The sequence below is a fragment of the Canis lupus genome, chromosome 21 (assembly GCF_048164855.1).
Source record: "Canis lupus baileyi chromosome 21, mCanLup2.hap1, whole genome shotgun sequence".
NCBI lineage: Eukaryota > Metazoa > Chordata > Mammalia > Carnivora > Canidae > Canis > Canis lupus.
In genome coordinates this window covers 18,612,737-18,639,223 of record NC_132858.1, presented here as the reverse complement: position 1 = coordinate 18,639,223, position 26,487 = coordinate 18,612,737, and the positions used below count along the sequence as shown (strand labels likewise).

Below are 26,487 nucleotides of genomic sequence, written 5' to 3'. Positions count from 1 at the left end.
GATAGACTCTTCACTATAGAGAACAAAGTGATGGTTATCAGAGGGGAGGTGGAAGGGGGGATGGGTTACATAGGTGAGGGAGATGAAGGAGTGCACTCAATGGGATGAGCAAATGTGATATATGGAAGTGTTGAAGCACTACGTTGCACACCTAAAACTAATATTACACTGTATGTTAACTAACTGGAATTTAATAAACAAAAACCTGAAGGAAACAGCCTGCATCCTGCTAAGGCTGTGTGGAACAGAGTTTCTCTGCTACCTTACATGGCAATGTGATGTGAGCAAGAAGTATAAGTTTTACTTTACTTGTATGTAGAGTCACTAAGATTTTCATGTGGCCTGCCCTGACTAATACACTTGTCTTTGCGATGTCTCCAAGAGAAGATCTCTCCGTATATTACTCTACCATCTGGTTTTCCCTCTTTTCTCTTTTCTACGCATTTACAAATGACTGACAATTTGCATGTAAAAGATCCCAAAGTGTCCAAGTTGCATAAAGGTGTGAGTAATGAGTGATTCTATTTGGGGTAGGGATATTTGGTAGAATAAGTCATTGGAAATAAAGAGTGAATGTCCATACATATCTGTCAATGTAAGGAGAAGGCATCCAGGAACTTTATGCTAGTAAGTATATCTCCTATATAGAGAACTTTCTAGGAGAGTCCAAATATCATGAAATAAAAATCTCTCTTAAGTGGGCAATTCAGTTGTGCAACCATTATTGACTATCTTTAGAAAAAATTTCAGTGGTTTGAGAAATTACTTATGTGATACTCATTGTAGGACACAAAATTGTGTGATCTTAACTATCCACAGTATGATTTCAACTCTGAAATAAAATATGCTGTCACTGGCAGAAAATAGACCAACATATGTAAAAAGAAGGATGAATTAACATATTGTAACTAATGTAAATTTGTAAAAAATATTAATCATAGAAAACTACAAGTGTGTCAAAATTCTTTAATAGGTTGTGTGAACCATCTTTGGTTCACAAAGGAGTTAATGAAACTGTAAGGCCTTACATAACAAGCACATACATAGTGCTAAATCCTCATCTATGGTGTTTACAATGGTATCTAAATGATAGAAGTAGGTTTGTAAGAAGATATAAACTGGCCAGGGGTAGGGAATGACTCCCTGAAGAATCATGGTGTCATTAAAAGAACCTGATCTTTGGCTTCAGTTGAGGTATTGCTGTGGGCTAGTTGTGTGACTTTGTGGAAGAAGACATTCAAGCCCTCAACATCATCTTCCTGATTTGTGTGAAAATAACTCTTGGCTTTCTCACTTCATGAATGATTAAATTTTTGAACTTGTTCCACATCATTTCAGAAAATGGAAAAATGTTGAAATCTTATTTACCCTCTCCTTTCTTTTGATGTCTCCAAATGTTAGTGTAAATCACACTCTTTTAGGTAGCTTTGCATGAAATACAGATGCTCAAGCATTCTGGTATCCTTGATTCCATTAACTTGGAGAAGTTCCTGTGATTTGAACAGGCAAACCCAGATGATCTTGATGTGGACGTGTGAGAAGACTTGGAGAGACATTTTACCTCCCTTCCTCTCCAAAATGAATTCAGCTCCTCTCATGCTTTTGTCCAATAGGTGTTTACTCTTCTTGTGTTTACTATGTTCCCTCCCTCATTTGTCCTCTTCTCTGTAAACAATACAAAGGAAAAAGTATATGAACTCAGTTCTTATACTAACAGCAACCACCCAGGGATATTACAGCTTTTCATAAATGGTGGAAGGCATTAAATCAGGCATTCTGCAGTGAAGCCACATTTTCTAAATATTTTGTTTGCCCTAATGATACCATTTAAATAATGCTGCTGAGCCATTTTTGCTAACTCTATAGTTGTCCTATTATTATAGCTTTGAAATAGCCAATCAGCTATAAGTGACTGCATATAAACCAAAAACTTCAGTGGGAAACTCAGAATCACAGAAGTTCCCCCTACAGAACCCATTCCTGGTCTTCCTCTGGTCCACAGCACCTCTGACTCCATGTCAAAGGACTGAACTTCCAGTTTGTTCTATAGGAAACCACAACTTCTTGGAGCTTTATACTAAACAGTGACGACCTGAGTCAGTTCAAGTTTGGTGTGGATGGGACTGTAGGTGCCAGCTCCAGAAGCCTCTCCACTGCCACACTGAGCAATGACAGAAGGTAGTGTTTATCCAGGTCTGCAAAGGAATTTCAGGTAAGCAGAATTGTTTTGGACAGCCAAAGTCTGTTTTCTCAGCTTCTCAGTGAATCTGAATCCTGGTTCTAAATAATTTGTATTTGTTAATCCACTTTCCCACCCCTGCAATCCTTGGGAGAAGCACTCACAAATTCCAATCTTGAGAACCAAATCCTGAAAAGAGCCAGAAAATAACCGTAAGAATCTACCATGCGAGTGTGTGTCATTTTGAACTGGGAAGAAGTCCAAATCCTTTACTTGAACTGTAAATAACAGATACACATGCAGCTGTCTGTCCCTGCACCCTCTGGACACCCCTGGAAACACTCTGACAAAGATAAGAATCAGCATTCTCTTGGCCTCTCACACATCTTCTAAAGTGTTACTTGTCCATTTGCACAGAAAACCTTCCTTTGAGTGCTGTGCTTGATGGCTAAGATGAAATCTTGTTGCTAAATTTCTCTGCGTTCACAGATGCATGGGCACCTGACTCACAGGCTTCTCTTTCTGTCAAACCTCTGCCAAACTGTGGTGTTTATCACACCCAAAACTCCCAGTCTTTTACTGGCTTCTACTCTATTGATTTGAAGTTGAAGCCAACAGCCCTATGTCCAGAACTGACCTACCTCTGAAATCCTAATCCCTAATAGCCCAATTAGTGACCTCATTTTCCTATGGTTTGAATGCATTTTCCCTATCATCATTGCTATTCTTTGATCTTATCAAGTGCTTTCATCCCTTGCTCTCTCCATCTTGTGCCACTTGACTGGTCTCTGGTCTTTAGCCTCTTTTATCTCCTTCCTTCTCTCTTCTAGATTCCACAAGTTTAATTCAGTTTAAAGTCTCTCACTTTCTTGTTCTCAATTAGCTTGGCCCTTATGTTTTTTTGCTGGATTAGCCTAGTTCATTTCAATTTGTTTTCTCTGCTTCCAATCTCTGGGTGCTGAGTTCATATATGCGGGTGAATATCACTCCTAAATGTTGCACCTGGTCCTAAGAAATGCCTGGAGATCCCTATATGTATACCTGGTCTGTGCTTTCTCCCACTAACATGAGATGCCATTCAAAACCTTACCATTTCCCATGAGAATGTATTCTTTTTTCTCTACACCCTCCTGGCTTACTCTCTCACCTTACTTATTTCCAAAGGAAGACTTGTCCTTCTATTTCTTCCAGAAAATAGACATTCAAAGATAACTTGTTAACTTTCTGTTCTTTTGTCTAACCACAGGTACTCACACATATAGCCACATGCATACACCTGAACTAAAATCCTCTCGCACCTTAGTAGAAGAGGTCTTCTTCCCATCCAAAACTATCCCAACACCTAAATTAGAGATGAGGTTAAAGATTAGATGAATTAATAAACATAAAGGATTTGGAATAGTGTATTAGCAATTTATCTTTCCCCTTTCCACTTCCTGTTATATCCGTGGACTTGTTGATTACTCTCCATCCTAGCTGGGTTTCTGTAGTTAGCATCAATATCCTACTTCTCTCATCTGATAAGAAATGCCTTTGTTTGAGCTCCTACACTCTTCCTTCCTCCCTCCCTACTCTTGAATTTTTCTCCTTTCTTTCCTGGCCAAGGTGTATACAGACTTCATTTCCTCACCATCCATTTAGTCTCTAATTCCCTTTACCTAGTTTCTTCTCCATCAATCCCTGGCATGTCTCACCATATCAGTAATCTAATCCCCACCCCAAATTGTACTGGCATTTTTAGAACTCCTCTCCCTTAGCATCTCAGCATCATTTGATTCTTTGGTCATCACTCTTTCCTTTAAATAAATTTCTCCTTTGACTTCAGAGACACATCTCTTCTTATTTTTCACACTGTTCTTGGGCAGCTACTCCCTAGTCTCCTCTGTTGGCCTGTCTTCTTCTCTAAACTTGTTAAAGGTTACATATTTTTATGGATGATCATAACAGAGTGTCTATTGGATTAGTTTAAGTCAGAAGGATCTATCACATGGAGGCCTCAGAGTGCATTGGAGGTAGATGTATCTAACTGGTGGGAGGTGAGCAAGGGTTCTGCTCCAGAGGGCAGTGAGCTGTAACATGGCACAGAAATGGGAGAGCATGTGCTGTGGATGATGGCAGGTGGTAGCAGGGAACAAAAGTTATGCACGACCTTTCTTCCTCTCTTTTAATGCATCCCCCTATATCTTATATATCTGACGTGGGGTGCTAAGAGTAAGTCATCATTAAACATCTTCTTTATTTGAAAGCTTTCATTAGCAGCCAGATTTTCTTAGAGTATTTACTAAACTTAGAATCAGAGTGAATAAAATTGTTGCTTAGTCTTGAAAGTATCCCAAGGGCCCCATCTCTAGGCCTCACTGATTCCATTCATTCCTTGAACAAAAAGTTCATTGTTGGCTACACTCTGCTAAGTGCTGTGGTTGATGCTTGAACTTAAGGAAGAATAAGAAGTGGTCCTACTTTCTAAGGAGATTACACTCTTTTGGGGAAATATGCTGCAAAAGGCCTGAAGAATGAACGGAACAATCTGCCATTTGGTTAGTATATCCATCTTTCTAGACAGTGCCAGAAACATACTGGCTTGTTCTACAGCTGTGGTTTGCCTCAAGATGACTATATTATGTTAACAGATTTATTGGGCAAGTTATATATACTGCCATGTTTGAAGCCATAGTTTTCTTTGGTTATGTTCCTGTCCTCTAGTAAGGTCCTCTTGATTGGACTTCCAGGTCTTCACAATTTCCCTCGGAATCACATGTGTACAGCATCTAACAGAACATAAATACTACGTATACATATATAGTTCATGATGTCACCCTGAGGACAGCGAAGAAAGTATTATTATACCCATTTTATGGATGAAGAAAATAAATCTGAGAGCGTTCAAATAAAGCAATGTACTTAAAGTGACCCAGCTAGCAAGTAGAGGAGCCAAGGTTTGATTCCTGATTTGTTTTACTCCAGAGACCATGTTCTTAATCATTGTACCTCCTTTTGGCTTGATTCTGGCTACATATACCACACACAAACAATAGATGCTAGATTTTCCAGGATTGCTATGATTAAAAATAAATTGATGGTGGGGCATCTGGGTGTCTCAGTCAGTGAAGTGTCTGAATCTTGATTTTAGTTCAGGTCATGATCTTAGGGCTGTGAGATCCAGCCCCACACGTTCTTTGTGCTCAGCACTGAGTCGGCTTGCTCCTCTTTCTACCCTGTCTGCAAGCGCTCTCTCTCTTTCAAATAAATAAATTAAATCCTAAAAATAAATAAATAAATTGATGGCTCCATTCTAAGCCTTCAAAATTGTTTTGAATTTCTTGTATTTGTTGGTTTTTAGAAAATATGACTAGTCTTATCAATGTCTTTAACTAACATATATATACCTTGATCAGGTATATGAAATATAAATATATATTTTATATATATATTCAGATATTCTTGTGTGTAAGACTGGGCAAAATTCATATGTGTGTCTTTTTTATGTACTACTTTGTTTCAGAGAGACTATTAGATGGATATACACACACATACATATACATGGATAACTCCTTACTTGTCTGTTTTTATATTATTCATTTGGGATTATGTTAGATATTTTCCTGAGTATATAACACAGACATTTTCCTCTGTCATTAAATACACTTTGAAGACATCATTTTCATGCCCAGGAATCCATAATTTGAATATGCCACCATTACCTTAAGCATTCCTCTATAATAGGTTTTAGATCATTTCTATTTTTTTAAGTTTTATTATTTAAGTGATCTCTACACTTGGTGTGGAGCTCGAACCCTGGACCTTGAGATCAAGGGTCATGCGCTTTTCTGACTGAGCCAGCTAGGTGTTGCAGTTTTGGATCATTTCTAAATTTATGCTATCATAATACTATAATGAATTTCCTTGTATTTACATCTCTCTAGATATCTATTATTGCGTCTTTGGGGTGAGTTTCTAAAAGTGGAATTATTGAATGAAAGGATTTGCTCTATTTTTAAGGCTGCTAGGATATAATTCCAGTTTGCTTGGATAATTTCATCCTTGATCAACATTTTCTCTTTCCTATGATTTTGTTCCTTAGGAAAAAGCAACTACATATAACATGGTCTTTAGAATCTTTTCCAAAAGATTGGTTTCTTTCACAATGCCTGAAAATACTAATCTTTGGCAAGATTAGAGCAAGTGTTTCAATGCCTCAGTCTCCTGTGGGACAGTTTCTCTGAAAAGACTCATTGTTCTTCATTTGCATCTGGATAACTGAAGACATTTGTTTCTCAGTGTCTTGGCCTGACGTGAATCAAATGGGCATGGGAAGATCCATTTCACCAGATGTGTTGCCTCCAGAATTTTCCAGTATTTGGTGTGGTGGGTCTAGAGGGGCACCCTATCTCTTTACTGTGATGGAACAGTCCTGTGAGCTGAGAATGGGTTACACTGTCTCCAAATACTAAGACCAAGGCTGCATGAAGAAAATTGGTTTTCATTTGATAAAGTATTTTATTTAGAAAAAAATGCCATTTTATTTGCATGTGTCAAAAGATAAAGAAGAAAGCCTTCAGGCACTGAGAAGTATGGGGTTTAAGGCTGCTTCTTGTGGCTGGCATCAGTAGAAATGCACTCCTAGGAAATATTGTTAATTAGTGACACCTCAAGTCTTTCTTATTAGTGAAAAAAATACCAGTTCAAACACAAATGTGATTATTTATATTAGCACAGAAACATCCAATTATTCGGGGTCCATGTAATACTTAACCCACCCTTGTAAAATATTTCTGTCCTCCTTCATATTACAGAAAAATGGAAGCTTGAACTTTTGGTATTATGTTTTCCTTTTATGGTGACAGACCTCTCAGAATTAAAATCATCCAATGTCAATCATTCATGCTGGGATAACTCTTTCAAAGTAACATTTTCCTCTTTGAAGTCTTCTTTCATGAAAGAATCCTGCTTTTTCATGCTTCTATGCTTGAAAATACAAAGACTGATTTGAAAAGTGTCTCCTCTGGTAACTTCCTCTTACTCTGACAAAATTTTCCAAAGGACCTTTCAAAAGCCCCCAACAGTTTTGAGACGTTGACTCTCAAGAGATTTGAGATATTGAAAAAAAAAAAAGTACCTGGCCATTAGTGAATGTTTGATTTTCTGATTAACTTTTTAAAAAAGATTTATTTATTTATTAGAGAGAGTGTGCTGGAGGGGAGGGGCAAGAGTAGAGGGAGACAGAGAGGGAGAGAGAAACCCAAGTGACTCTGCACTGAGCATGGAGCCCAATGGGAGGATTAATCTCAGGACCCTGAGATCATGACCTCAGCTAAAGCCAAGATTTGGATGCTTAATATACTGCGCCACCCAGGCACCCCCAAATAAGCAATTTTCTTTACTTACAGTTAAGAACCCTGATTCTCCAAGTCAAATCTGAACAATAGCTGTCTCTTCTTGTTGGTGCTGTGACAGAGGAAGGAAGAAAAAGAGGGATTTTTTACAGCGGTCTACCTACCTCCATGTGCTTAGCTAGCTGGTTTCACAGCTCAGACAGAGGTGTTGAATAATCACAGGACCTTTAAGACGAGAACACAGTTGAAATTTCTGGGAAAAGAGCCTCAGAGGGCGTGCTGCCAACCTATCAACATTTTGAAACCGCCTCTCTGAACATGGGATCTTGGGGGAGGGACTGAATTTCATACTCTGCTGCCAGAAGGTTGTGCAAATGGTGCATTTCATCTTCTAGAACAGCTTGCAGCCTCCTGTCTTAACTTGGGGAATCTCTGCAGAGACTAAGACTGACAGCTTTGCAGGTGAGAACAAAGGAGAATCATTGTTATGGGACCCCCCCCCCCATCTCCTTTTGCTTCCCCCACTGAAGCAGAATGAATCAAAATGTTACCGTTGGATGTGGATATGAATTTCTGAACTCATTTGGGTTGAGAATTAGGCCTGGCAAAAAGGAAGCTCTTCCATTTCAGAGGTATCATTGCACTACTGTGTATAGGGCAATACCCTAGTTCTGCAAGAAATTCTTGAGAGGATAAAGTCAGGCTCTTGTTCTGAATTGATAAAGAAATGTGAGGAGATTTGGGAGCTAGCTGTTGGTGGAGGGATGACAGTCTAACACCGTCTCGAAGAAATATGCTGGTTTGGGTGACATAAAACATAACTTACAGACATACTATGTAGAAACTATCTTATTTCATCCTGTAGTAACATTCTAAGATAGTCAGATTTTTTCCCTTGAATAAATGATGATCAGGGGAATTAAGTGCCCTGCTTAAAGTTGCAAAGGGACGAGGCAGATCTAGTAAGAGGACTATAATACAGACGAGATTAATTATAAATTTAAAACCATAAAAATGAACTTTAAAATGTCTTAGTTTTAACACTCCTATGATATTATTTGGTGTCTCCTTCTATATTTTCATATTTTTAAAAATTTATTTAAATTCAATTAATTAACATATAGTGTATTATTAGTGTCAGAGGTAGAGTTTAGTGATTCATCAGTTGTATATAGCACTCAGTATTCATTACATCACATGCCCTCCTTCATGCCCATCACCCAGTTACCCATCCCCCCAACCATCTCTCCTCCGGCAACCCTCAGTCTGTTTCCCATAGTTAAGAGTCTCTCATGGTTTGTCTCCCTCTCTGATTTTCTTATTTTATTTTTCCCTCCCTTCCCCTCTGATCCTCTGTTTTGTTTCTTAAATTGTACATATGGGTGAAATCATATAGTTTTCTTTCTCTCGTTGACTTAGTTCACTTAACATAATACCATCTAGTTCCGTTCATGTTATTGGAAATGGTAAGATTTCATTTTTTGCTGGCTGAGTAATATATATATATATATATATATATATATATATATATACATATCTTCTTTATCCATTAATCTGTTGATGAACATCTGTCTCTTTCCATAGTTTGGAACATAGTTTCCATAGTTTGGCTTTGTGGACATTGCTGCTATCATAATTATATATGTACACACATATATAATTTATATAAATATAAATATGCACACAAAAAGACTTTACATATCTGATTAGAATTTATGTATTGTCATTTTTCTCCCCCTTTTTGTGTTCATCCTAAGACTCTCTATATGGCAGCATGTACACCATAGCTTTCATGTTAATGGGCCTTAGAGTCATAAAATAATAGATAATTATTTATATAAATTGTCTGAGATTGTGTCTAGTATTTCTCCATAAGTTAGTATTGCTTTTAAAATTTTTCATAGAGCATTTTTCATTTGAATTTTTTCTTTGGGTAAATTCCAAATAGTGGATTGGTTTCATCAAAGGTTTCAAAATGTCCTTTGTAGGCCTTCATCCATTATCAGTGCAGGCAACCACCAAAAGGTGTCAGCTCCCTTGAATCTTCTATTTCAGTCAAATGCATTTATTGAACATCATATTTGTGTTTTTAGTATATGTGTATGTGTGTATGCATGTGCTGAAGGTTGTTCCAAATGTACTGGGAAGTACATTAATATTACATACCCAGTAATCTGGCATCAAATTCAACCTGGCTTCTTACTGTCATGCGGCCTTTATGTGAGATGCTCCTAGCTAATGTCAGATTAATCTTCAGAAATGTTATGATTTTACTCTCTTGATACTATCCAAGATGTGGCATGGCTGCATCTATTCTGCTTTGAGGCTTTTCTCAAGTTCCCATGCCCAGAACATAGTAGGCCTTCTAGAGATACCTGTTGAATGAACGAATGAGTCTTTGCTCTCGGTAAGTGGAGTGACTAAATAGATGGTTATGTTAATATAAATACTTCATACATTCATTTATTCACAGACATTTATTGAGTCCTTACTGTGCGTCAGACAGTATAAAAACACTATGGAAAACAGGATGCGGGTTCCTCAAAAAAAATAAAAATAGAATTACCATATGACCCAGAAAACTTACTTCTGGATATATATATATATATATGATGAAATTGCAATTTCTAAGAGATATCTGTACCTACATATTTACTGCAGCAGTATAGACAATAACTAAGACATGGAGACAGCTGAAGTGTCCACAAATGGCTGAATGGATACAGAAGTTGTGGTGTAAATACACAATGGAATATTATCCAATAATAAGAAAGAAATCTCACCATTTGTGACAACATGGGTGGATCTTGAGGGCCAGACAGTGAAATAGGTCAGACAAGAAAACACAAATACTCTATGATCTCATTTATGTGCAGATCTAAAAAAGCCAAACTGAAATTGACAGAGTAAACAGAATGGTGGTTGCTAGGCACTGGGAATTGGAGGTAATGGGGAAATGTTGGTCAAATGGTACAAAACTTCCAGTTATAAGGTAAATAAATCCTGGAGATCTAATGTACAGCATAGTGATAATAATTAATAATATTGTATTATATAGTTGCAAGTTGATAAGAGAGTAGATCTTAAATGTTCTCACAACAAAAAAAGAGGTGGTATGTGATGTGTTGGAGGCATTAGCTAACATTATTGTGGTAAACATTTCATAACATATCTGTGTATCGAATAATCCCATTGTACACTTTAAACTTACACAATGTTAGTTTCAGTTATAGCTCAGTAACTCTCGAGAGGAGTAAACAAGTTCATGGAGTGTTTTTCTGCATGCCAATGATGGCTCTGGCTGAGAGTGGGTCAAAGTCCAGAATCCTGTGTAGAAGGGAAAAACTTTTAAAGTTTAGACAAGGGCAGCCCTGGTGGCTCAGCGGTTTAGCGCCGCCTTCAGCCCAGGGCGTGATCCTGGAGACCAGGGATCAAGTCCCATGTCGGGCTCCCTGCATGGAGCCTGCTTCCCTCTACCAGTGTCACTGCCTCTCTCTCTCTCTCACTCACTTACTCTCTCTCTCTCTCTCAATCTGTATCTCATGAAAAAATAAATAAAATCTTAAAAAAAAGTTTAGACAACTGATCTAATGGATCACTGAGGGTAAACGGTCAAGCTAACCATTTATGAAGAGTGAACCTACTCTTGGTAGGGGCTGTTAAGAAGGAGTTATATGTTGATTCAGTCTAGGTGAAGAAGGGAAATTTAACCAACATTTGGTTAACAAGTAGTTTGTTTTGCTGTATCAGTGGATGATTCACAGTTCAGCTAACTAATTATAAGGCAGAGACTGAGAATTTGGAGGGTCGGTGTCCTGCCTTCTCATAGGTAAACAAGTGGAGCATCGGTGAGTCTTACTAACACAGAGGGAGGAAGATTCCTTGCAGTAAGCCCTTATAGGAACACAAAGATGGAGGGATTTCTTTAACCATTGTTTTCCAGGATAACAGGAGCTTGGGTAAAACTCCACATTGTGAGTCCCTCAGAGAATTGTATTTATTGAAATACATTTTGACCTCAGTCTTTTGGCCTGCCTTGGGAATTAGCTCTACAAATCTTGCTTCACTGATTTTAAAGTATTGTGTTTTTTAAAAATGTTTTTGTTTAAATTCCAGTTAGTTAAGATACAGTGTAATATTAGTTTCAGGTGTACAATGTAGTGATTAACACTTCCATACAACACCCAGTGTTCATTGCAATAAGTGCACCCCTTAATCCCTATCACCTATTTCACCCACCCCCCCACCTCCACTCTGGTAACCATCAGTGTATTATCTATAGTTAAGAGTCTGTTTCTTGGTTACTCTGTCTCTCTCTCTCTCTCTCGGCTCATTTGTTTTGTTTCTTAAATTCCATATGCGAATGAAATCATATGGTATTTGCCTTTCTCTGATTGGCTTATTTCTCTTAGTATAATACGCTCTAGCTTCATCCATGTCATTGCAAATGTCAATAATTCATTCTTTTTGATGGCTTAGTAATATTCTATTGTATATATATACTATATCTTCCTTATCCATTCATCAATTGGTGGACATTTGGGCTCTTTCCAAAATTTGGCTTTTGTAGATAATGCTGCTATAAACATCAGGCTACATGTATTCCTTTGAATTAGTATTTTGGTATTCTTTGGGTAAATACCTAGTGGTGCAATTGCTGAATCATAGGATAGTTCTATTTTTAACTTTTTGAGGAACCTCTATAATGTTTTCCAGAGTGGCTGCACCAGTTTGCATTCCCATCAGTGCAAAAGTTCCATTTCTTCACAACGTCACCAGCACCAGTTGTTTCTTGTATTGTTGAGTTTAGCCATTCTGACAGGTGTGAGGTGATATCTCATAGTAATTTTGATTTGCATTTCCCTGATAATCAATAATGTTGAGCATCTTTCCATATCTATTGGCCATCAATTTGTCTTCTATAGAAAAATGTCTATTCAAGTCTTTTGCCATTTTTAATAGAATCATTCATTTTTTTGGATGTTGAGTTTTATAAATTCTTTATATATTTTGAATACTAACCCTTTATCAGGCATGACATTTGCAAATATCTTTTCCCATTCCATAGGTTGTTTCTTAGTTTTGTTGACTGTTTCCTTTGCAGTGCAGAAGATTTTTATCTTGATGAAGTCCCAATAGTTCATTTTTGCTTTTGTTTCCCCCTGCCTCCAGAGATGTATCTAGAAAGAAGTTGGTATGGCTGATGTCAAGCTATTGTCTCTTGGATTTTTCTGGTTTGAAGTCTCACATTTAGGTCTTTAATCCATTTTGAATTTATTTTTGTATGTGTTGTAAGAAAGTGGCTCAGTCTCATTCTTTTGCATGTTGCTATCCAGGTTTCCCAACACCATTAGTTGAAGAGACTCTTTTTCCCACTGAATATTCTTTCCTGCTTTGATAAAGATTAATTGACCATATCATTATGGGTTCATTTCTGGGTTTTCTATTCTCTTCTATTGATCTATGTACCTATTTTTTGCCAGTACCACACTGTCTTAATTACTACAGCTTTGTAATATAACTTGAAGTTGGTAATTGTGATATATCCAGTTTTGCTTTTTCTTTTTCAAGGTTTCTTTGGCTAGTCATGGTCTTTTGTGGTTCCATACAAATTTTAGAATTGTTTATTCTAGCTCTGTGAAAAATGTTGGTATTTTTATAGTGATTGCATTAAATGTATAGATTGCTTTGGGTGTCATAAACATTTTAACAATATTTTTCTTCTAAGCCATGTCCATTCAAAGCCATTGTTTCCTTGTTTATTTTCTCTTTAGATTATCTGTCCATTGATGTAAATGGGGTGTTAAGGTCCCCTACCTTTATTGTGCTATTATCAATTGTTCTTTTTTGTCTGTTATTGATTGTTTTATGTATTTGGGTGATTACATATTGAGTGCATAAATATTTATAATTGTTGTATATTCTTGTTGGACTGTCCTCTTTATGATTATATAATGCCCTCCTTCGTCTCTTTTAACAATGTTTGTCTTAAAGTCTAGTTTGAAAAAAAAATAAAGTCTAGTTTGTCTGATATAAGTATTGCTACTCTAGCTTTCCTTTGACATCCATTTGCATGAAAGATGTTTCTCCATCCTCTCACTTTCAATCTGCTGGTGACTTTACGTCTAAAATGAGTCTCTTGTAGACAGCATATAGATGGGTCTTGGTTTTTTTATCCATTCTGACACTCTATGTCTTTATATTAGAGCATTTAATCCATTTATATTCAAAGTAATTATTGATAGATAGATATTTATTTCCCCTTTAATACTTCTTTTGTGGTTGTTTCTGGAGATTTTCTCTGATCCTTTCTTGTCTTTGTTACTTTTGGTCTCTCTTTTGCACTTAAAGAGTCCCTTTTAATATTTCTTGCAGGCCTGGTTTACTGGACACAAACTCATTTTTCGTTTGTCTGGGGTAATTTTTATCTATCTTTCCATTCTGAAAGATGGGCCTTATTGGAATATTCCTGGCTGCAGATCTTCCCCATTCAGCACATTGAATTTATCAGCCACTATTTTCTGGCTTGCTAAGTTTCTGTTGAGAAATCTCCAACTAGTCTTATGAGTTTTATCTTGTAAGTTAAGCACTTTTTGTCTTGCTGCTTTTAAGATTTTTTTTCTTTATCACTATATTTGGCAACTGTAATTACAATGTCTTGGTGCTGGCCTACTTTTGTTGATTTTGATGGGAGTACTCAGTGCCTCCTGGACCTGGATACCTGTTTCCTTCCCCTTATTAGGAAGTTTGCTGCTATTACTTCTTGAAATAAATTTTCTGCCCCCTTTTTTCTCTCTCTTCTTCTTCTGGGACTCCTATAATACAAATGTTATTATATTTGATGGAGTCATTGATTTCCCTAAGTCTACTGTTATGTTCCATAATTCTTCTTTCTCTCTGTTGTCCAGCTTCGTTATTTTCCATTATTTTGTCTTCTAGGTCACTAAGTCATTCCTCTACTTTTTCCAGCCTGCTGGTCACTGTATCAAGTCTGTTTCCAATCTTGTTTAGTGTATTCTTCATCTCTGATTGAGTATTTTTTTTTAACTCTTTTATCTCTGTGGTAAGGGTCTCCCATCAGGATGTCCTTTAGTCTTTTCTCAAGCCCAGTGAGTATCCTTATGATTATTGCCATAAATTCTCCATCAGGCATGTTACTTATATCTGCTTTGCTTAGATCTCTGGCTGTGGCCTTATCTTGCCTTTTCACTTGGGATACATTCCTCCATCTCAGCATTTTGCCTAAGTCTTTGCCTTTCTCTCTGTTTTAGAAAAGACAGTTATGTCTCCTGTTCCTGAAAGTAATGGTGTTATAAAGAAGAGGTCATGTAGTGCCCAGGCCCTAGCACTTCAGAGGGTGTCTCTGTTGTGCTGCATGTGTTCTGTTGTTGTGGTGGTGGCTGCTTTATCCTTCAGGTCAGTCATTTACAGGGGCTCCTTGCCTTCAGTGGGCAGTGTTTGGTCCCCAGCCTGAATGTGGTGAGTTTTAACTAGGCGTGCTCTGGTCTGCTTGTGAAATGAGACCTGATACCAACTCTAGCAGAACTGAGGCCCTGCAGAATTCTCTGGTCAGGATATGTGGTATGGGCAGGGATTCTTGCTGGTCTTCTAGAGGAAGGGACTGTCACTCTGGGACCAAGGCAAGCTTGACTCAGGACAGTCCTGCTGGAGTGCAAGGTGGTGGGCCTTGGTGTAGGCAGATTAGTCAACCAGTGTCTGTGCTGAGTGGCTTCCTGCAGGTGGCTCTGTGTTTAGGCTGAGGCGTGGGAGAAGAAAGTGCCAGATAAGCCTATAATCTTTAAAACTCCAGGCTTTAAGTCCTGCTGGTTGAAAGAGCTCATAAAAATCAGCCCCTCTCATTTTCCAAGCCAATGGCTTTGGAAAAACATTCTCCTTGTAACATTCCCATGTTTCCATGTGTTCTTCTCTTTCTCACCTTTCTCTGTGACCATGGCTCCCTCCCTCCCACAGCATCTTTGATCCATTTCTCCCACAAACCACATCTCCACCCTTCTATCTTCCTTGGCATGGCCTCTTCTCTTTCTTTAGTTGTGGAGTTTGTTCTGCCAGTTTTCAGGTCAATTTCTGGGCTATTTAGGATGATTTGACAGTTACCTGGTTGTGTTTGTGGGATGAGATGAGCCTAGCTATTTTCCTCCCTCTGATCCCTGAAGGATGTTGTCGAGGACTTATCTGTTACCTGTTGTATCTATGGTTCCCGAATATGGCTGCATAAGAAAATCATCTGGAGAAGTGCTTGAGAGAACGACAAACAAATGAAACTCCAAACACTGCTAAGGGAATGTAAAACAGTTCAGCCACTTTGGCAGGTTTTTTTTAATAAAGTTAGACATATGCTTACTACATGACCATGCAAATGCACTTCTACATGTTTAGTCAAGAAGCATAAAAGTGTTTGCTCAAAGGCAATCGTCAAAGCACCTCACATGTATTGATTTATTCAGCTGTCACAACCACTCTAGGGGACAGGTACTATATATGAGGAAACTATGGCAATTTTATATGTGAGGAAAGCAAGGCACAGAGGAGTGAAGTAACTTGCCCAACATCATGTAGTTTCTAAGGTGGCAGCCTCAGGCTTGTTGTGGATAGAACTTAACCTCAAAGATGTTCATGCAGTTTAGATAATATATGTGGTAATTTTAGTGCATCCTTAATTACTGGTATGCTGGGTGAAAGCAAAATTAAAATTTCATAAAGATTGTTTAAAGTCTAGAAAATATTTAAAAAATAATTTTGGAAACAGGCACCTGTGCTTTCTGCCAGTCTTATTCTTCTTAGGAGTTAGTAAGGAGTTCAGTGAATGGGGCAACAATAAAATCACAGGAATGAAGACCTGAACTAAACTGCCTGTTGTGTCTGTTTTGTGTCTTTGTGTGTTTTCCATTGCTTCTCATTCCTTGATATTTCTTGATCCTGTCTTTAGGTTGAGGCCAAGATGTTCCACTTACAAGGCTCACAAGTGCTGCAGATGCTAGAGAAATCCTTAAGGAAGAGCCTGCCAGAGTCCTTAAAGGTGACATTCTTGGGCGGAGGGCAGGGGGGTTGGGAGGAATAGCAATTGCTTATGAAAGAAGTAAGAATGAGAATAAACATTCTCCAGGCACCTACTCTGCCAGGCACTCACTCCTCTTGCATTTCATTTAGCTTACATCACCTCACTGCAAGGCAAGTCTGCTATATCCATGTAACCAAAGAGGAAATGCAAGCTCAGTTTTAGAACTTGACCAAGACCATACCACTATTGAGTAGGAATCATATAATTTAAATCCACTATGATCTTTGCTGTGTGATGACCAAAAAATATTTCTTTGTGCCATTCTAAGTGTTATATTATCTGACACTGGAAGATTTCCCAGAATTGCACAGGTGACTGAATGAACACACTAATGTTTAGCTTATTCTTTCTAAACAATCAAGTGCCTGACAAAAGTTAACCATTATGATTCTTCTTTAAAATTAACAATATGCGGTCGGGCGGTTTGAACAAGACGAAGATGGAATCGAAGCCCGGCACAGGCAGTGGACGCGGTCCCGCCGAGAGCCGAGATGGCAGTGAACGTGTACTCAACGTCCGTCACCAGTGATAACCTAAGTCGACATGATATGCTGGCCTGGATCAATGAGTCTCTGCAGCTGAATCTGACAAAGATTGAACAGTTGTGCTCAGGGGCTGCCTATTGTCAGTTTATGGACATGCTATTCCCTGGCTCCATTGCCTTGAAGAAAGTGAAATTCCAGGCTAAACTAGAGCATGAATACATCCAGAACTTCAAAATACTACAAGCAGGTTTTAAGAGAATGAGTGTTGACAAAATAATTCCTGTGGACAAATTAGTAAAAGGAAAGTTTCAGGACCATTTTGAATTTTTTCAGTGGTTCAAGAAGTTTTTTGATGCAAACTATGATGGAAAAGACTATGACCCTGTAGCTGCCAGACAAGGTCAAGAAACTGCAGTGGCTCCCTCCCTTGTTGCTCCAGCTCTGAACAAACCAAAGAAACCTCTCAGCTCTAGCAGTGCAGCTCCACAGAGGCCCATTGCAACACACAGAACTACTGCAACCCCTAAGGCTGGCCCAGGTGAGGTGCGAAAGAATCCTGATGTGGGCAACGGGGATGATGAAGCAGCTGAATTGATGCAGCAGGTCAATGTATTGAAACTTACCGTCAAAGACTTGGAGAAAGAGAGAGATTTCTACTTTGGAAAGCTAAGAAACATTGAATTGATTTGCCAGGAGAACGAAAGGGAAAACAACCTTGTATTGCAGAGGATCGTGGACATTCTCTATGCCACAGATGAAGGAGGCCCACAGGAGGAACAAGAAGAGTATTAACAGCCTGGACCAGCAAAGCAACGTCCGAATTCTTCACTCCAAATCATGTGCTTAACTGTAAAATATCCCCTTTTATTATTCTTAGAGGACTCACTGGTTTCTTTTCATGAGCAAACAGTACTTCTTCTTAAAGTGCACTTTGCAGAAGTTTCACCCCTTTTCCAATGAGTTTGAGTTAGGAGCTTTTACCCTGTAGCAGAGCAGTATTAACATCTAGTTGGGTCACCTGGGGAACAGAGAGGCTGACCATGGGGCTCACTGTGTGGATGCTGGTAACACTCACTGCTGGAGAAGGTGCTTTTATGTCATACACTGAAGTGGAGTCCTCAGTAGAGAAATGTAAAGACTGATTTGAATTTTAAGCTAATGTGAAATCTTGGCAGAGAACGTTTTAATAAATAAATGCCTTAAGAGTACTTAAAATACGCTTCCATATTTCAAAATATAAAATGTACCATGACAGGAGATTTTACATGTTTGACATGGTATCTGGGAAGGAAGGGCCAGACCTCTGGACCTTTGGAATCTGCTGTTCACAGGCCTTGCAGGGCTGCTTGAATCCTCAAAGACCTAGACCTTGGCTCAAAAGGGAAGTTTAAAAAGTTGCTCTGTAAAGCCATTTGGTGTCCTTGATCAATCGTATCCCTCCTCTAAGAAGCAAGAGGCATTGTTGCCTGGATGAATAGCCCTGAGATGTTGAAGAGCTTGAATTTCATTGAACATTTCTCTGACGATTTTTCCAGTTATCCCTGAAATTTCTATGTATTGTGTTTTTGGGAAATGAGGTGTGTCAAGTTTCTAAATCTAACAACTACTTTTGGGGACTTGCCCACATCTCTGGGATTTGAATGGGGGTCATGTCCCATTTTACTGTCTTTTAAGTTTACATTGAACATGTTTCTCTTCTCTGCTCCCTGTGCCCACTGGGGACTCCTCTTTGGCTCCTTAAAGTTTGCTGCTTAGAGTGTAAGTTCAGCAGGCAGGTGGTCACGCTGCAAGTCTTTCTGGACCTCTGGCAAAGGGAGTGACCAGTGAAGGCCATCGCTACCTTAGGATCTGCAAGGCTGGGTGTTCTCGGTACCTGATGTCCACCACCCTCCACTGTTATCGGAATACTTTGCCAGTGCACTAATCTCTTTGGAGATAAAATTCGTTAGCGTGTTACTAAATGTTAATTTTCTTTTGCAGAAGATACAGTACCGTATCTGAATTAATTATTAATATTTAAAATATTTCATTCCTTAACTCTTCCTCATTGCTTTGCTCCTAGCCTATTCAGTTCCTTTGTTTGGCAGAATTCTGCAAAATGTGTGTCACCCACTACTGAGATTGTTCAGCCCCTGATGTATTTGTATTGATTTGTTCCTGGTGGTAGCTTGTCCTAAAATGTGTGTAGAAAGCAGATATTTTATGATAAAATTGTTGTATAGTGCATGCTCTGTGTGGAATTCAGAGGAAAACCCAGATTCAGTGATTAACAATGCCAAAAAATGCAAGTAACTAGCCATTGTTCAAATAACAGTGGTGCTATTTCTCTTTTGTGGCCTTTTAGACTTTTGTTGCCCTAAAATACCATTTTATTGGGAACCCATTTTCCACCTGGTCTTTCTTGACAGGGTTTTTTTCTACTTTAAACAGTTTCTAAATAAAATTCTGTATTTCAAATAAAATAAAATAAAATAAAATTAACAATATGCAATTTCTATTTTGTCAAACCCCAAAAGATTATGTTTAATATAGGAAGAGATAGAAATTTGGTTTTAGAAATAGACCAACTATCTTGTATATAAAGAGGTGGGGCTTTTTTTTAGGGGGGTAATAATATATGTTGCAAAGGGACTAGAATATTACCAGGGATAAAGAGTCCCATTGCATTATAGTAAAGGTATCAATTCACCAAGAAGACATTAAAAGTGCCGAAATCTCTACCTCACAAAAAAGGTTCAGAGGACATGGACCAAAAACTGATAGAACTGAAAGAATAAATAGATAAACCCACACATGTAATTAAAGATTTTAACACTTCTCTCTGAGTAATTAATAGAATAGGAAGAAAACATATAATCTATACAGAAGACCTGAAAAATACTATGAACCAACTTCATTCATTGACATTTATAGAGTATGTCCTTCAACAATAGCAGAATGCACATTCTTTCCAAGTACACATGGAATGTGTTCAAAAGTAGACCACGTTTTAAAGACTTTTTAAATCATTGAAATCATAACAGACATGTCTTTCATATGTATAATATTTTTTTTGAAAATCTTTTTTTTGCTTTTTTTTAAATAAATTTATTTTTTATTGGTGTTCAATTTGTCAACATACAGAATAACACCCAGTGCTCATCCCGTCAAGTGCCCACCTCAGTGCCCACCACCCAGTCACCCTCATCCCCCGCCCACCTCCCCTTCCACCACCCCTAGTTCGCTTCCCAGAGTTAGGAGTCTTTCATGTTCTATCTCCCTTTCTGATATTTCCCACTTATTTTTTCTCCTTTCCCCTTTATTCCCTTTCACTATTTTTTATATTCCCTAAATGAATGAGACCATATAATGTTTGTCCTTCTCTGATTGATGCCAGGACACCTGCACCCTGATGTTTATAGCAGCAATGTCCACAATAGCCAAACTGTGGAAGGAGCCTTGGTGTCCATTGAAAGATGAATGGATAAAGAAGATGTGGTTTATGTATACAATGGAATATTACTCAGCCATTAGAAACGACAAATACTCAAATGTACTATATTAAGCTTTAAGAAACCCTGAAAAGTATCTAGAAAAACCATGCAAATTTTAGAAATTATACAACACATTTCCAAATAAACCATACTTCAAAGTCACAAGGAGAATTAGAAAGCATTTGAGTCGAATAAAAATGAAAGCGCAAGATATCAAAAGTGTTGGGATGCAGCCAAAGCATTCAGGTGGAAACTTGAATCATGGATTTGAGACCATTATTATTATTATTATTTTTGGAATAGTATTTAATGCTATATATTTTCCACTTATCATGGGAATTTCTACCACACATGTAAGGAAGAAATAGTATCAATTCTATGTAAACCTTTGCAGAATAGATCAGAGGAGGAAACACTTCCCAACTCATTTTATGAGTCCAGAATTACCCTGATATCAAAACCAGAGGGGATTTTATTTAAAAAAGAGAACTAGAGAATATCCCTCATGAATATAGATGCAAAAATCCTCAACAAAATACTATCAAGTCAAATCCATTAATATATCAAAAGAAAAATACATTATAAACAAGGGGAATTTATCTTGAGAATGCAAGGCAGGCTCAACATTCAAAGATCAATCAGTGTATTCCATTGTATCAATAGATTAAAGAATGGGCAGCCCGGTGGCGCAGCGGTTTAGCGCCGCCTGCAGCCCGGGGAGTGATCCTGGAGACCTGGAATCGAGTCCCACGTCAGGCTCTCTGCATGGAGCCTGCTTCTCCCTCTCTCTTTCTCTCTCTCTCTCTCTCAATGTATAAATAAATCTTTAAAAAATAGATTAAAGAAAAAAGTCAGATGATTTTCTCTTAAAAGATGCAGAAAAATTTGAACTGGAGTTCTTTCATATGATGGATATTATGTAGTTATTAAAAATGTTTAAATAGATTTGTGTTTATTGACATGGAAATATGCCCAGAACATAGTGTGTATGTGTATGGGGGGGCGTGTTAAACTAATATATGTTAGATAATTTCATTGCTTAAAATTGTATGTGTATTTGTCAATAAGTAAAATGGAAATATATAACACTAGGTTCTACAATGTGATAGTGGATGATTTTTAATTAATTTATTTACCTAGATATTTAACTGTATTCATATAATGTTCTTTTTTTAATTTTTTTAAATTTTTATTTATTTATGATAGTCACAGAGAGGGAGAGAGAGAGACAGAGACATAGGCAGAGGGAGAAGTATGCTCCATGCACCAGGAGCCCCATGTGGGATTCGATCCCAGGTCTCCAGGATCGTGCCCTGGGCCAAAGGCAGGCGCCAAACCGCTGCGCCACCCAGGGATCCCCATATAATGTTCTTGTGGTTTGACCCCCAAACCTATTTCTATTTGGAGTGATAAAATTAATCTGAAGGTGATTTGAACTAAATGCCCTATCAGTTATCACCTTGATTTCATAGAGATAATCCTTGTCCTGATCAAACAAGGCACTTTACCATCCTTTCTTAATAAGCTGACCCTCTGTCTTTCTCTGGATGTTACAGGTTTATGGGACCATCTTCCACATGAACCAGGGAAACCCATTCAAGCTAAAGGCCCTGGTAGACAAGTGGCCTGATTTTACAACAGTGGTTACCCGCCCTCAGGAAGAGGTAAGGTGCCAGATGTGGAGTGAGTATGCTTCTGTGTTCTTATTTGTTATAAGAACCTGGAAATGTGGTAGACCTAGGGGATTTTAAAGACATCACATGTCCAATAAGGGGTTAATATCCAAAATATATAAATAACTTATACAGCTCAACACCAAAAAACCAAATAACCCAAACAAAAAATAGGCAGAGGACTGAATAGACATTTATCCAAAGAAGACATCAAGATGGGCAACAGACAGATGAAAAGATACTCAATATCACTACTCATCACTCAACGCAAATTTATACCCCAATGAGATATCAGGTTCCTCAAAAAATTAAAAATTAAATTACCATATGATCCAATAACTCCACGATTGGGTATTTACCCAAAGAGAGTGAAAATACTAATTTGAAAAGATATGTGCCCCCCTGTGTTTATTGCGGGATTATTACAATGACCAAGATATGGAAGCAATCCACGTATCCATCGATACATGAATGGATAAAGAACATGTTTTATATATCTATAAATATAGCTTTATATAGAAAAAATGTATTATACATATAATAAATATTAGTCATAAAAAGAATGAAATCTTGTTATCTGCAACAACATGGATGGATTTAGAGGGTATAATGTTAAATGAAATAAATCAGTCAGAGAAAGACAAATACCATACAATTTCATTCATGTGGGATTTAAGAAACAAAATAAACAAAGAAAAAAGAGACAAAAAAAACCAGATTCTTAAATACAGGAAAAATAAAATCCTGATGGTTGCCAGAGGGGAAGGGGATGGGTAGATGGGTGCAATAGGTGAAGAGGATTAAGAGTGCATTTAATGCGATGAGCACTGATTAATGTATACAATTGTTGAATCATTATATTGTACACCTGAAACTAATATAACACTGTATATTAATTATACTTAAATTTAAAATTTTAAAATTAAAAAAAAGAAAAATAAAGACATTGTGTGTCTTTGTTTTGTGTAGCTATATCACACATAAGTAAAAATTGACACAAGGTTACCTGTGTGAATTTCAACATTGTGATGTTTATAATCCATTTGTCCTGAGACTCTTTTTTTGAGACTCTTTTAAATAGAGTAAGATTTACCCTTTCAGTGGAAGCTTGCCTTTGATAGTAATACTTTCTTTCTCCTGAGAATTATAAAATTACAGAAGGATGCTTTCTAAACCAGTGCATATTTGGTTGATTTGAAATTGTAACACAACATAGTTAGTTCAGCAAATTTTCCTTAACCATAAATTGAGTAATCAACTAAATCCCTGACTTGCTCTCATGATGTAACGATTCAGGAATAATGATAGTACATCAAGAAAAATAGCAGTATTTACAAGTTTATAAGATAGCACAGTATAATGAAATACTAAAGCCAAGTATTCTAATCACTGGGTATAATCAATTTTATTTACTCCACATTACCTAACCAAATAGGAAATGGCAGATGATTTTGATCACTATACCAATACCTACCAAATCTATTCTAAGAATCCCCAAAACTGTCAAGAATTCCTTGGTGCATCAAGTGTCATCAACTGGAAACAACATTTGCAGATCCAAAGTAAGTAAGGGATGTGGGATGTGTGCTAGCTTCTGTGACTGTTCACAGCTACCCTGCAGGGTCACTTTTCATCCTGAGAACATTCCCCCACAGACTTTCCTTCCTCTACCAAACCCCACTTAGCTAGGTGTTCATTCTTTACACCAGCTGCTGCCACCTCTTCAGTGGACTAGAATTCAAACATTCCAAACTATGGGCTTGATACAAGGAACTGTGAGTAATGGAATTTCTTGTTAGCTGAGGATTCATGATAGACTCTACAGACATATACAGGGTCCCTGAGGGTGATCAGGTGTGAGAGCAGAGCTCCCCCGCTGGCCTTGAATTTCTGGAATAAGAATGACAGTTCCCTGTGCCAGAGAGCACCTCCAGGTCACAAGAACTACTACAGTGGTTGAGAGCATGCCCTCCACAGTCAGATTCTCTAGGGTGTCATCCTTGCTCTGCCTGTTACTTGCTTTGTGATTTGAGCAAGTGATGTAACTTATTATTTAGTTTCTTCGTATGTAAAAAATGAGGGTAGTAAAAGTACCTAGAACATAGAGTCAGTGGAAGAATTAAATGTGGTATTAGACCAATACCTGGGCATGAAGTATGTGCACACTCAAGGTTAACTTCTATTTTGAAAATAACATGTCTCCATTGATCTCATAGTGATATAGTCAGGATTTTTAGTATTATCTGTTTGCATAAGGGAGTGACTTGGGCATGGTCACATGGTTAATGGCAACACCAGAAGCAACACTGCCTGACTTTAAATTCTGCATACTTTGACCAAGAAGCTTCTGTAGCATCTGCATGGGCAATTGCTTCTCACCTTACCCTACTCTGCTCTAGGTACCCAGTCCAGCCTGAACGAAGTGATACAGAACCTTGCAGCTGCTAACCTGGTCAAGGTCAACCAACAACAAGGCATTGTGTATACAATGCCCGAGAGAGCACGTAAACTGCTCCCTTCTTTGCTGGAGGCAAAGAACTTACCTCTTGAATCTGGCAGAGCCAAGACCATGTGAGTTTGAAAAAAGATGCTCTGCATTACTCTCACCTTTCTGTATGGAAGTGGCCTCCCAACTTCTCTCCCTGTGTTCACTTATGCCCCCCAACAATCCAATTCCAGGGTGATCCTTTTGGTCTGTCACATGGATTATGTCAATTCATCCACCTAAAAGCCATCAGTGTTTCTCAGCTCACATGACCATTACAGACATTCAGGGCCCCCTAGGATCCACAATCCACCATGTCTTGGACTCCATCTTGTCCCTCTTGCTTATTCCCACCACCCACTCTGTCCTTTTTTCTGTGCCTTTCTCTCATACACTCACTCAACACATGCCTTTGGACCACTGCATTTGTTTTGGGTTTTTTTTTTTAATTTTTATTTATTTATGATAGTCACAGAGAGAGAGAGAGAGGCAGAGACACAGGCAGAGGGAGAAGCAGGCTCCATGCACCGGAGCCCGACGTGGGACTCGATCCCGGATCTCCAGGATCGCGCCCCTGGCCAAAGGCAGGCGCCAAACCGCTGCGCCACCCAGGGATCCCTGTTTTTGGGTTTTTTTTTTCCCCTAAAATGTCCTTTCCCCTGATCTTTACATATCTGCTTCTTTTTTTTTTTTTTTTGCCATTCATTCTCTCAAATGTCATTTCCTTAGAGAGTTCTCCTCAGAGAGCCTAAAACATCCCTTCCCATAATTCTTCATCGCAAAACCAAATTTTTATTTTCCTCAATGAACTTACCACTATCTAAAATTATCTGTGTATTTATAGGCCCGTTTGTTGTTGGATCCTCCCCTGCAACATTTAAAATTCCACAAGAGCAGGGGACACTATGTGGTTCATCAATAAGTCTTCAGTAGCCAGAACAGAACACAAAGTAGATGCTTCAAAAATACGCGACGAGTTTACGTCTCAGAGCAAAAGTTCTCCAATAAAGAGAACTTCAACATGTTATATATGTCCCTCCACCAATGCCTGAATAGAATTAAAACTGATCCGGGGATTTGATCTGGAGATGTCTGATCCTATGGCTCTCTCTGTGTTAATATGCCTGGACAGGCTTTATTCACACTGTATTGCACCTTGTGCCTGATGGACCCTCCAAATCTATGATCTCATTTGATTCTCTTGTTCATCCCATGAGATAGACAAGGGACTCTCACTTTCCTGACAGAAAATAGGTTCAGTGGATGAAACAGCTTGTTCGGGTCACATGGATGGCTAAGGGTGTCACCGGGGCTCACTGCTCCACCTCCTGCTTCCACATTGTGGGCTCTTTCCAGGATACCTCCTTGTACACCACCTCAGTGGCCTTCAGACTTCAGCGTTCTGTAACCCGGGGCCTGCCGACACTCCACATCACTACCTCTCCCTGGATTTTGGCTTTCCCACAATGGTCAAGGACCCTCTGACACCAATATACAAAGATTCCAGGATTCCAAGCTCTGGCGTGACACCTTGCTAGCATATGCCTTTAGGCACTTGTTTATTTTCTGCTTTCCTATTCTTATGTGTAAAACACGGATGTTATCGATTCTCCCATCTAAAGTAGAGAGTCGCAGCAATGTTGAGAAGAATAATGCTTAATTTTGTGTAGTTCTTTTTTTTAAAATATTTTATTTCTTTATTCATGAGAGACACAGAGAGAACAGCAGAGACATAGGCAGAGGGAGAAGCAGGCTCCCTTCGGAGAGCCAGATGTGGGAC

General features: G+C 38.3%; 1 protein-coding gene, 1 long non-coding RNA gene and 1 pseudogene across 8 annotated transcripts in view; 2 read left to right on the top strand and 1 right to left on the bottom strand.

Annotated features, from left to right (window-relative positions):
* LOC140612811 (uncharacterized) overlaps window positions 1–26,487 on the bottom strand; it is a 50,547-nt gene that overhangs the window by 4,818 nt on the left and 19,242 nt on the right. For 2 of the 3 annotated variants that reach the window (XR_012013936.1, XR_012013934.1), the window contains exon 3: window positions 7,565–7,624. This is a non-coding gene — a long non-coding RNA (uncharacterized lncRNA). Of the gene's footprint in view, window positions 1–6,656; window positions 7,145–7,564; window positions 7,625–26,487 lie in introns of those variants that run through there. The other variant, XR_012013935.1, reaches the window with a different exon arrangement.
* The window catches only part of LOC140612806 (glycine N-phenylacetyltransferase-like), a 73,513-nt gene that overhangs the window by 46,184 nt on the left and 842 nt on the right, over window positions 1–26,487 (top strand). For 2 of the 5 annotated variants that reach the window (XM_072790919.1, XM_072790920.1), the window contains 4 exons: window positions 16,460–16,549; window positions 22,106–22,213; window positions 23,658–23,784; window positions 24,622–24,793. In XM_072790919.1, coding sequence (XP_072647020.1) covers window positions 16,472–16,549; window positions 22,106–22,213; window positions 23,658–23,784; window positions 24,622–24,793 — 485 coding nt within the window. In that variant the 5' untranslated portion in view covers window positions 16,460–16,471. Of the gene's footprint in view, window positions 1–2,050; window positions 2,213–7,822; window positions 7,975–11,337; window positions 11,361–16,459; window positions 16,550–22,105; window positions 22,214–23,657; window positions 23,785–24,621; window positions 24,794–26,487 lie in introns of those variants that run through there. The other 3 variants (XM_072790921.1, XM_072790918.1, XM_072790922.1) reach the window with 3 other exon arrangements.
* Window positions 16,557–19,557, top strand: LOC140612810 (microtubule-associated protein RP/EB family member 1 pseudogene; annotated as a pseudogene).